General features: G+C 35.9%; 1 protein-coding gene across 1 annotated transcript in view; it reads left to right on the top strand.

The window, feature by feature from the left end:
* Nucleotides 1-12,700, top strand: part of EMB3142 (nuclear pore complex protein (DUF3414)) — a 73,812-nt gene that overhangs the window by 53,637 nt on the left and 7,475 nt on the right. The window contains exons 27-38 of the mRNA XM_039033913.2: nucleotides 4,520-4,612; nucleotides 4,696-4,809; nucleotides 4,913-5,083; nucleotides 5,220-5,275; nucleotides 5,346-5,418; nucleotides 5,509-5,699; nucleotides 5,791-5,917; nucleotides 5,995-6,072; nucleotides 7,638-7,802; nucleotides 8,310-8,474; nucleotides 8,542-8,679; nucleotides 9,419-9,562. Coding sequence (XP_038889841.2) covers nucleotides 4,520-4,612; nucleotides 4,696-4,809; nucleotides 4,913-5,083; nucleotides 5,220-5,275; nucleotides 5,346-5,418; nucleotides 5,509-5,699; nucleotides 5,791-5,917; nucleotides 5,995-6,072; nucleotides 7,638-7,802; nucleotides 8,310-8,474; nucleotides 8,542-8,679; nucleotides 9,419-9,562 — 1,515 coding nt within the window. The remainder of the gene's footprint in view (nucleotides 1-4,519; nucleotides 4,613-4,695; nucleotides 4,810-4,912; nucleotides 5,084-5,219; nucleotides 5,276-5,345; nucleotides 5,419-5,508; nucleotides 5,700-5,790; nucleotides 5,918-5,994; nucleotides 6,073-7,637; nucleotides 7,803-8,309; nucleotides 8,475-8,541; nucleotides 8,680-9,418; nucleotides 9,563-12,700) is intronic.

Below are 12,700 nucleotides of genomic sequence, written 5' to 3'. Positions count from 1 at the left end.
AGGTATCCGGTCATGTACACGGTACCCTATGCATAGTTACATGACATATAGTAACCTGTCATCTGAATTTAGGGCCTTTACCACTAGTTTAGATGCAGGGGTGATACCGAGTAACATACAGGAAGTAATGGGAACTGAAGTTTGGAAGGCTGCTGTTTTGGAGGAGATGAGAGCTTTGGAGAAAAATGGAACTTGGGACTAAGTGATCCTACCTAAAGGGCACAAGACAGTTGGGTGCAAATGGGTTTTCACTATAAAGTAAAGTCAGATGGGACGGTTGATCGGTACAAAGCCAGGTTAATTGCCAAAGGATTTACTCAAACCTTTGGGGTAGATTACTCCGAGACATTCTCTCCCGTAGCTAAACTCAATACTATTCGAGTATTGCTATCAGTTGCAGTTAACAAAGATTGGCCTTTGCATCAACTGGATGTAAAGAATGCCTTTCTCAATGGAGAACTTGAGGAGGAAGTCTACATGAATCCTCCTCCCGGATTTGAAGATCAGTTCAAACAGCGAGTCTGTTGGCTGAGAAAGTCGCCATATGGGTTAAAACAGTCTCTGAGAGCCTGGTTTGACAGATTTGCCACCTTTGTCAAAGGACAAGGGTATACCCAAGGGCACTCAGATCATACACTTTTTACAAAGAAATCAATTTCAGGGAAGGTAGCAGTTCTCATTGTGTACGTTGACGATATTGTGCTCTCCGGTGATGATGATGTTGAAATTGTGAAACTCAAAGCAAAGATGGCCAAAGAGTTTGAAATTAAAGACCTTGGGAAGTTAAGATACTTTCTTCGAATGGAAGTAGCCCGGTCTAGGGACGGAATCTCAGTGTCCCAACGGAAATACACGATTGATCTTCTAACGGAAACAGGAATGACTGGGTGCAAACCTGCTAACACCCCAGTTGAATATAATTCAAAGCTCAGCAATTCTAGTAATAGTGTTCCGGTCAATAAAGAAAGGTATCAGCGGTTAGTTGGGAAATTGATATACTTATCTCATACGAGACCTGATATTTCATATGCAGTGAGTGTCGTCAGTCAGTTTATGCAGGCTCCTTGTGAAGAACACATGATAGCAGTTGAACGCATCCTTCGATATCTGAAAGATACACCAGATAAGGGGTTAATGTTCAAGAAGTTTGATAAACGCTGCATTGAAGCCTACACTGATTCTGATTGGGCAGGGTTTGTTGTTGATAGAAAATCAACATCAGGGTATTGCACATTTGTTTGGGGTAATCTTGCGACCTAGAGGAGCAAGAAACAGGGAGTTGTGGCCAGAAGTAGTGCAGAAGCTGAGTATCGGGCCATGAGTTTAGGGATATGTGAAGAAATCTGGTTGATGAAAGTGTTGTCAGATCTTCATCAAGACAATGAGCTCCCAATGAAACTGTTTTGTGACAATAAGGCAGCAATAAGTATTGCAAATAATCCTGTTCAGCATGACAGAACAAAACACGTTGAGATCGACCGACACTTCATCAAGGAAAGACTTGACAACGGAAGTATATGTATTCCTTATGTTCCCTTAAATCAGCAAATTGCAGATGTGCTCACAAAAGGATTACTGAGACAAAGCTTTGATTACTGTGTCAACAAGTTGGGTCTTATTGATATTTATGCCCTAACTTGAGGGGGAGTGTCGAAAAAGCGGCTTGTAACCCTAGGGGCATTTTAGTAATTGTGTACCCTAGGGTTTCCCACTAGTCTATTTATTTGGCCTATTCTCTTGTACTTTGTATATTAGAATCAATAATAAAAATCAGTGTCTATCGTGGTTTTTCTCCCTGTACTATGGTTTCCACGTAACTGTATTGTTATTCTCTTCCCTACTCTTTTATTTTTAACAATCCCTTATTGTATTCTCGATGTCTATTTATTCTGTAGTTCATTGTATTCTGATTATGCGAATTAATTCTGATTATTTCTCTTTGTACTCTGAGCGTTAGCCCTTTCTCATTATATCAATGAAAAGTTTGTTTTCGTTTCATTTTTTTTTTATTTATTCAATAATATACACAAATTAAAATGGTATCAAAGCCCTAGGTTTTGTCGCATTGAACTTTAGCCGCCACAACTGCCTTCATTGATCGACTGTTGATGGAGGCAGACCCGTCGACTGTTACCACAAGGGTTTTTAACTTGTTTTCCCTCTGCCTTACTAGGTGTTACTGTCACACCTTTGTATTGCCATCTCCTGCCATTTTCCATCTGATTCGATGCCCATCTGTTTGCAGATTCATCTTCGCCCAAATTCCCAGGCCCCTCGGCCTCTCATCGAGGCCTCTATTCTCAGATCCTCCTCCGCCTCTACACCCCCAGATCCGCTGCCACACTCCGGCTCTTGCATCCTCAGATTCGTTTGCGCCTCTCTGCTCCCTTTGCACCGTTGCACCATCTGTACAATTTACTCAGCTCTGCTTTGTTTTGCGTTTCGCTCTAGATTGCGCCACCTTAGGTCGCCCATGTTCCATTCAGATCCTTGTCTGTTGCTGTCCAGACCACTCGTGTGCACAAAGCCTCTTGCCTCCCTACACAACTTGCTCCGTCGACCAGATCTGCTCAATCCTTGCACAATTGTCGATGGAGACCGCCTAGATCTGAGTCTCCCTTCCCAACTGCTCCAAGATTCATGTCTCGCTGCCTTGCCTCGTGGAGGTCCAGCCACTCATGTCGCACTTCTCCCCATGTTAGATGCCCAGAGATCTACTCCATTTAGAACCTCGTTTTCACGTCAGTTCAGATTCGATGCAATTAGTTGTTTTGTCCAAATCAGTTTGATTTGGTCCAATTAAATCGGTTCGGTTCAGTTCGTTTAGACCGATGTTTGGGTTGGTTCACCTACTTAATTGATTCTATTGCTTAGTTTTTTTTTTTTGTTTATTGGTTTCAACCTTGTTTTCGGGTCTTTGTTCAGGGTCTCTATTCCGCTTTCAAATCGGCAGTTTATGGCTTCGGTTTTAGATCTTTGTTTCCAGCCCAAAAGTTCTCTTTGTTTTAGTTCTTTGTGGATTTCTATTTTTAGCCTAGATCTTTCGTGATTTGATTCGAAATTTTTCCTCAGTTCCCGTCATCTACCACCTTGAATTTCATTCAGTCGCTTCAGTCGGTCGTTTCACAAACTCAAGTTGGTCGTCACTCTACCACGTTAAGTTTGAGGAAGGGTGTTAACATTAATTATGACCTAATTATATTTTCCTTATTGCATTCTTGTTGTATATTTATTATGTAATTCATTGTATTATGATCATGCGAATTAATTCTGATTATTCAATAATATACACAAATTAACACCAAAGAGGAAGAGCTTGGTCACGTCTAAACTATAACTAACCTAACCTCTTTAAATAGACCCAATGAAGGGCTTGGTCACACCCGAACTACAACTAAGCATTCAACAAAACATACTTTGGTAAAACCGAAAACAGTAAAATATCAATAAAAAATAAAGTATAGAAGCAACCTAAACAATCGGAAATCTACCCAAAGAGCCCCTTCATTAAATCAGAAGTGTCCCTCACCTAATTTATTCCAAGCCATGTTATTTCTGTGACTTTTCATGAAATATCCATGATAGAGCTCAACATTTTCCTTGAGTTTGAGATTTAACTTAGATAGCGGTCATTGGCTTCCTGGAACCATATTGGGATGTTGGATCTATAGGGAAGCTAGAATTGGTTGAAGAAATCTTTTATAGCCCTTTGATAGAAAGGAACCAAAATTTTTAAATATAAACACCAGGGATATGTAAGTTTTTGGATTCTACAGCCTTAAGTGAGATGCTTTGCGATTGGTTTACAGCATTTAACCTTCATATTTAGTTAGAGAGGCATTTTTTTTTTCCAGGCTTCTAGTTCTATGACTTCTGGTTGAAGTCAATGATATGATTTTTTTTTCTCATCAAAAAGTGATAATTGATTATTGTCTTGAATAATTAATTATTTTGATTTTCAGGCGATGTTTCCTTTTTTTATTTTTTTAGGGGAACAGAACCTAGAATTTCATTGATGTAATGAAATATACAAAAGAGGAAATCTCCAAAGCTAATGGGCTACAAAAATCCCTTCCGATAAGCACATATATTGGAGAGCAAATAATTACAGAAGCATCTAGCTAGCTTACACCAACTAGAACTGTAAACAAATTAAGATTAAATGGATAAGTAAGGTTTCTTTCACGCCAAGTGCTCCATCAGAAGATTTATCAGGATATCAACTCTCATATTTAAAGTCTCAAGTGTTTCTGAAAAGTAGATGTTATAGATGCTAGTAGTTTTTTAGGTGGCATCCCAACCTCTTCCCCTACCTGTTCACCCCGTCCCCTCTCACAAAAAAATGTGTCTCATTGGAAAAAAAGGGGGAAATTGGAAGGACATCCATGGGCTTATATTCCAGCGATTATGGCACAAATGAAATTGACCTCTCTCTTGTAATAAATTTCAATTTTTGAAGCACTACCGAGCTGGCTCGGGTTAGTTTTATATCTTTTCTCCTGATGTTTTTTGTGCTCAGGCATTGGAGCTACTTGAGGTTGTTCAGTTCAGAACTCCTGATACCTCAATCAAACTTCCCCAAGTTGTTTCAAATTTGAAGTATGAATTGCTGGTAATATTCTAGTATGCTGGTTTCCTTTGTCTTTTTTTCCCCCATTATTTGCTTCCAATGCTGGCCTTATTTTTGTTTTGTAGACAAAAGACATACTTGGGAATCCTTCAACTTCTCAAAAGGGTGGGATCTATTATTATTCAGAGCGTGGTGATCGCCTGATTGATCTTACTTCCTTTTGTGATAAACTTTGGCAGGTCGGTGAAGAACAAAATCAGTTTCTTCTTTTGACAAAAAAAATGACGGAGTTCAGTAATTTGTTCTTTTTTTTTTTTATATATATATATTTTTGTTTCCTAGAAATTTAATTCAGATAATCCCCAACTGAATAACACTGGGAGTGAAGCTGAGCTGGAAGAAGTAAAAGAAACCATTCAACAGTTACTACGATGGGGATGGAAATACAACAAAAATCTTGAGGAACAGGCTGCACAACTTCATATGTTAACTAGCTGGTCACAAGCCATTGAGGTCTATTGTTCTTTCCTATTTGTGCTAGCTGCATGCCTCTTTTATCGGGAACCTGTATAATATTCCACAATTCTAGTTTCAATCTTTAACATTTTGTTTTTATCAGTTTCTAATAATAAGCAGTTTGTTATCATAGGTTACCGTGTCCAGAAGAATATCATCACTTGAAAACCGATCTGATATTCTATTCCAGTATGTTCATGTTTATACCTTGTCTTTCTTCCTGCTTTTCATATACTTAACTCTTTATTATTGTGGACAGACTTCTTGATGCCTCCTTGAGTGCGTCTGCTTCTCCTGATTGTTCTTTGAAGATGGCATATCTTTTGTGTCAGGTCTATTTATCGTTCCCTTTTGCTAATTTTTGACTTCTACATCTTTTATTCATTCTAGTAGCTAATGCGTTTAGATCTGTTATTTCACAGGTCGCACTGACATGCATGGCCAAGCTAAGGGATGAAAGATATTCATGTCCTGGTGGTTTAAATGCTGATAGTGTCTCATGTCTTGATATTATCATGGTGAAGCAAATATCTAATGGGGCCTGTCACTCTATTTTACTAAAGCTCATCATGGCCATTCTTAGGAATGAATCATCAGAAGCTCTAAGGAGACGGTATGGTTATTAGTTATTACTGCTTTGACCGGTGTTGGCTTTGTGGCTTACTGGTTGGAATCTAATGTTAAGCTTTTACATCTGTCTACAGCCAATATGCTTTGCTTCTTAGCTACCTTCAGTATTGTCAGAATATGCTGCATCCAGATGTTCCGACAACGGTTCTGCAAGTTCTACTTCTAAATGAACAAGATGGAGATGATGTTGATTTACAAAAGGTTGTCAGCTTTGGTACAGAAACGCTTCTCAAACTTCCACTAGTTTCTTTTAAAATAATTGTTTCTTTGCTTTACAGATTGACAAGGACCAGGCGGAACTTGCTCATGCTAATTTTTCAATTTTACGTAAAGAGGCTCAATCTATCTTGGATGTGGTGGGTTTCTTCTTGTCCTTGAGATATGCAAACAACTAGGTCCTTATTGATCTGTATCATTGTTTTTTTGTTTTTTTGTTTTTTTTTTGAGAAATATTTGTATCGTTGTTAATTGCTTACTGATTTAAAATAGTGCCCTTTGGTGTGTTGGTAGTCAGGCGTCTAAATTTGCTTACTGATTTTGGACTACGTAGCATTTTTCTAGTAGTGATCTTTGATGAATTAGAAACATCCGAAAATCGAGAACAACAAATGGGTCCACATACAATTGGGCCTCTATATATCTCTCTTCTCTCATATGTTTATAGTGTGAAACAGGTACAACAATTACAGTAGATCTAGAAAACTAAGAAGTCAGAAGTTTGTAGTTGAGTCTAAGGCAGCTTCAGAGAACGCTGCTCTAGAATACTAGATTGCAGGTTCTTATATATATATATATATATAACTAGATTCCAGGTTAAAAATGATAGAAAAATCCAAAATTTGATTGGCAAATTTCTGAGGCGTTTGAAATGAAACACAGAATATGTGCATTTGATATGAAGGAAAAAACGGAAAACTACGTAGTGGTAGTGCAACAATACCATATCCCTTGAACCATTCTTAACGGAAAACTATGTAGTGGTAGTGCAACAATACATATCCCTTGAACCATTCTTGATCTCTTGACTTAAGACGAAATACTACTGATATTGAGGTGTAACCTAGCTGAATACTCTGTTAGTTATTCCACTTATTGGAGTCATATATATATATATATAAGCCTTTGCGAGTGAATAACCAGGATCATAGTCAATAGCATTCTATCATAATTCTGCATCTGTAATAGTGTGTTCTTTGTAGACGGCAGGAGGAGGTTTGACGTTTTGTAGGGATATGCCAATTTGTCTATTCCCTTTGCCGTTGGTACTTTTATTTGTATCGGGTTGCCGCGGTGTGTGGCTTGATAGGAATAGTAGAATTTTTTAGAAGGGTGGAGAGGTTTTTGGAGGAGGTGTTGGTAGGTGTGAGGTTTAATGCGCCTTTATGGGTATTCGTTGATCAAACTCATTGTAATTATCAATTTGGTGTTATTCTTTTGAATTGGAGTCTGTTCTTGATGTTAGTTGATGACTCCTTTTGTGGTCTTATGTTTTGTATACCAGTTTACATTCTTTCATTTTTCTCATTAAAAGCTTGGTCTCTTACCTGTATTTGTATATCTGTCTCTCTCTCTCTCTATATATATAATGTATACATGTTTGTGAATAAGAGCCTTAAACTAATGGAATGTAAAGTTACAATAAATGAATACAAATGTGCTATTATAACTAAGATATTTACATCATTATACAATAGTATGTATGCTGTAACACATTAGCTTATATGGTAAACATGTTGATCTTGATGTGAAGATATCCTATTCATATTCCAGACGATGCTTTTCAAGCAACAAATGAGGAACATGATAGAAATGTTATAGAACTTGGCTTGTTATTATTTGATTTCCTTCAGTGTTCTATTCATGTAATTATGTTCAAGAGAATTCTTTAATGCTCTTTAATCTTTTGATATTAAATCTTCAGGTTCTCAAGGATGCAACTCAAGGCAGTGAACCAGGGAAGACTATATCACTCTACATTCTGGATGCATTAATCTGTATAGATCATGACAGATTTTTCCTGAACCAACTTCAGAGCAGGGGATTTTTGAAGTCTTGTTTGATCAGCATAAGCAATGTTTCACTTCAGGTGGTTGTTTCCACTCTGCGGTCATATATTGAGATATTTATAGCTGATAACGGTCTAAGGACTTGCCATAAAAGATTAGATGTAATAAATTATAAAATGGGCTATAAAATGTGATAACTCAAATGGGAATCTTTTTGGAAGTTCATTTAATCTCCCTTTACCGTTTGTTGGTTTAACATGGCAAGCCCATTGGTAGGAAGTAATATTTACTATTTCTTTAGTTCTATGCCTTAAATCTTTATGGTTGTCTTTTATGATTTTGTAAAGCTATCTGACAAAATGATTAGGTTTTTCCTTAAAGAAGCTTGTTTAACCGCTCGTGTCACGGTTTTCAGTCCTCTTAAGTTTTTTTTCTTGTGGGTATTCTGCAGATTTTGGATCTATTTAGAGTTGGTTTGTTTCTAAATGCATCTTTTGGGGGGATATATATAGATTCATCAGCATTGTTTATTTAAGAATAGCGGTTATTATTGATGCCTAATAAGGCTTGTTGAAATTTCACTTTAGGATGGTGCTCATTCTTTCGATTCTTTGCAACGAGCTTGCACTCTTGAGGCTGAACTTGGCTTACTGTCAAGAATTAGCCACAAGTATGGAAAATTTGGGGCCCAGCTTCTCTTTTCCACGGGCGCTTTGGAGCACCTTGCGTCATGCAGATTAGTCAATTTGCAGGTGATTAACTGTCCACTATGTTGTTGGTTTTTTAAGAAGATTTTAGTTTAATGAAGTGCTGTACCAGGGAGGATTGAGGTGGATTGATATGAAGCCTCATAGAGATGTAGCAGGGAATATTAACAAGCGACAAAGTATCATAACACCAATTTTGAGACTGCTGTTTTCTTTGACGTCATTAGTTGACACGTCGGATTTTTTCGAGGTCAGCATACATTTGCTAAATTTTTTCCTTTCATCATTTTCTTCCCTTCTTGGTATGCATCTTTTCTAACGTCATTTTTCTTGAGGAGTATGCATTTTGTCTTGTTCTTTTTTCTTTTTGTAAACGTTTACTCTTTTTTTTCTTTAATTTTTTTTTTGTTCAATGGTGTGGGTTATTTATTATCCTCTTCTTGCTTTTATCCAATAATTTTTTGGTTAAATATATAATTTATGGTCACCTTGACAATGCTAACAAAAAAACTTAGTTGTTATATTTGAATAGAAAGAAATAGAAGCGTGTTTGGAGATTCAATTGTTTATAGTTCAGTTTAGTTTAGTTTATTTCTCTTTTTTTTTCCCCTGCTTTTTCTTTTTCTTTCTTTCTTGTGTCCCTTGAACATTTATTCCTTTTCATTATATCAATGTGGAGTTGTTTTATGTTAATAAAGAATAAAAATGTAAAAAGAATGTTTGGAGATATGGAAAAGGGAAGCATGGGACTTCTATAAGTTGGTTTGGCACATTGGTTTTAATTGGACTTCCCTTCTATGAACGTTCTACTCTTGTTTTTGTCAATGTCAATTAGAAGACATTTTTAAAGGTCACTTGATTTTGGTGTGGATTATTCGTTATCCTCTTCTTGGTTTTATTCAATAATTTCTTTGACGAATATTCAAGTTTATTTTTATTTCAAAAAATGGGTTTAGCTTTAGACGTTGTCTTCTAACCTATTATTGTAGGTGAAAAATAAAATTGTTCGAGAAGTTGTAGATTTTATTAAAGGACACCAGCGACTGTTTGATCAAATACTTGGCGAGGATGTTTCTGAAGCTGATGATTTAACATTGGAGCAGATTAATCTTCTGGTTGGTTCGCTTGGCAAGGTAACAACATTAATTCTTTTGTGATATCTTTAATATTGGGCGTGATGTTGGGGCTAAGGATTGTATTCTTTTCTTTTTATTGTATTTTGTATTGGGCGTGACGTTTGCGTTAAGGATGTGTCAACCTAGTTGAGATATCTGAGTGCACTCCTGATCCTTTGTTCGCTTTTGGTTTGTTTCATATAGACTTTGTATATCTTGAGATTTATTTTCTTTTCATTATATCAATGAAAAGTTCAGTTTCCATTTTTTTTTAAAAAAATCTTTAGTAAGAAAACATTGCTACATTGTATCTCTGGGCTAATTGACATTTCAAATCTTTTGTGCATTTCTTGTTGAATTGGCTGGCTCTTGTGAGAGTATATGATGTTTTAAAAGGAAAAAGACCATGAATTCGAATCAGAGGGAAAAAAGGCATCAAAGTTGAAAGAAATTTTAGTGTTAAAAGATATTTTGGTTCTTGACATTTCAAATCTTTTGTGCATTTCTAGTTCTTGAATTTTAGTTTGTACTTGACTTTCAAATATGTAACAATTTTGTAAAGATAGTCCTATTAGGGATGATCATTGGTCGGGCGGAATCTTTTTTTTTTTTTTTTTTTTTTAATGAAAACTGGCACCCAAACCGACCATGTCAGTTTTATTGGGAAAAAACTGTGCTTGCTGAATAGTGTAAGAAAACCGATCGGCCGACTGGTGTGTCGGGTCGGCCAGGTTTGGTTTAAACCGACCGTGCTGCCTTTTTTAAAAAAAAAAAACTAAATGTGTGTTGAATTCTAATTGAGCCATGTTGCCACGGCGGGACATGTGCCATGTATTATTTGGATTTGGGATGGGATAAAAACAGTGGGTTGGGTTAACCACTAGGCCATGGAAATGCATTTCCCTTCTTTTCTCTCTCTCTCTCTCTCTTTCGGGTGGGCTCCACCACTTCAGCTGGGCTTACCAGTTACAATTGACATTGATGACTTGATGCAAATTAGAAAGAACAACTTATCAACCACATTAAAACACTATTTTTTCAAAATGTTATCTTTTTCCCCGTTTCAATGGTTTTTTAATTTTAAAATTAATAATTCATACAAAGTTCCAAATAAGTGATAAAATTAATAATTAACCATGTCCATTAATTGTCCGAATAAGTGATAAAATAATCCATACAAATTACAAAGTTCTAAGACAAGTTCCAACATAACTATACAAAATCTTTCATCTTGTCGATGTCTTTTTCTCCATCCATGACATGTCGGAATCCTATAAAATTAGAATTTAAAAAGAACAATTAAAAAAGTGAAGATTAAGAATGAAAAATTAATAAAATAAAATGACTATCTTCTTAAAGTTGAAACTTTAAATGTTCCCCAAAGTTCCAATACAAAAGCTAATCATAATTAACCAAAATTCATCCAAGTTCCAACATGATTATACAAAAATTTCCATCTAGTCGACGTATTTTTCTTCATCCATGACATGTCGGAATCTTATAAAATTAGAATTTGAAAAGAATAATTAAAAAAAACTAGAATTAAGAATGAATAATTAAAAGAATAAAACGAATACCTTCTTGAAATTGAAACTTTAAATGTTCTGCAAAGTTCCAATACAAAAGCTAATCAAAATTATCCAACATTCATCCAAGTTCGAACGTAATTATACAAAATCTTCCATCTTGTCAATGTCTTTTTCTCCATCCATGACAGCTTGGAATCTTATAAACTTAGAATTTAAAAAGAAAAATTAAAATATTAGAATTAAAAACAAAGAACTAAAAAAATAAAACTAATACCTTCTTCAAACTTTAAATATTCTTCAAGGTATTGATTCTGAAGATCAAGATTGATTGGGTCTGAATTTAACCAATTCTGAGTGCATATAAGGTCCTCTACCATTCTTGGAGCCAATGAACAACCAATTGGATTAGCCACTCATCCTCCAGTACTAAAAGCTAACTCATATCTATAGTAGACTATGGAATCGCCCAAAACATCTCTACTAATACGACTAAGAACCGGAAACCGATGCTCATTCTGCTTCTACCAACGAAGTATGTCAAAACTATCACCAAGTGAAACAATGTTTTCCAACAAGTACACATCAAGCTATGACTCTTGATCAAAAGTTGTAGTCTCAGCAGTTCGAAACTCATCTATATAATAATAATCTGAATCCACTTGCATTTGCACTTCTTTATCTTCCACATCCATAATGGTGTCTAAACGACTACGAACATGAGGATCATTAGTGGGTTCACACACACTCTGACTATAACTCGCACTTACACTTGCTCTAGCACTAGCATTCCTATGTCCGTTGTTGTATTCTTCGGAAAGACGTCTTAAAACATTCTCCACCATTCTCATCTTATTCTTAGTAATTTTTGGCCCAAAAAGGTTATTCCAACAATATGTTAGGCACCTCATCTTATAACGAGGATCCAACGCCACAACAATGCACAATAGTATATTGTTCTTCCTCTCATCATTCCCCCAATACTTATCAATTTAGCTTTCATATTATTAGCCATATTAGAAAGCATTTTGTTTCCACAATTAGCACTCGATTGCAATTCTAAATTCTTCATACTCATGGAAAGCCAAATTTGAAGTTGTATACAAAGATCCCGAAATTTTCAATGTCACAGTATAAATCACTTTAAAAAATCTAATCAACACTAGTAGTCAACCATTCATGTTTAGTGGGTGGTGAATCGTTCCAATAAGCAGCATCATCATCCTCTAGTCTATCAAAAGCTCTTGCAAACTTTGTAGCTGCCTCAAGCATCATATAAGTAGAGTTCCATCTAGTGGAAACGTCAAGATACACGACACAATTATAAGATATCTTTTCATTTTCAGCACACTTCTTAAATTTCATTATACATGCCGAGGAAGATCTCACATATCTAGCAACATTTCAAATTCTATCAATGCTTTCATTATGTTCCTTACAAGCATCACATACAATAAGATTTAATATGTGTGCAAAACATCTAACATGCAAGTATTCACCATTACACAATCAACTCCTTATTGAATCTTCTAATAAAAAAGGCAACAACAGTATCATTTTAACTAGCATTATCAACAGCTAATGTCATGACCTTTTCAATCCCCCAATCTTTCAAATTCTTTTCAATAGT

The sequence above is a fragment of the Benincasa hispida genome, chromosome 6, assembly GCF_027475165.1.
Source record: "Benincasa hispida cultivar pf3 chromosome 6, pf3_genome.v1.1, whole genome shotgun sequence".
Lineage (NCBI taxonomy): Eukaryota > Viridiplantae > Streptophyta > Magnoliopsida > Cucurbitales > Cucurbitaceae > Benincasa > Benincasa hispida.
The sequence above is the reverse complement of the archived record's forward strand: the minus strand, read 5'-3'. Positions and strand labels throughout refer to the sequence as shown.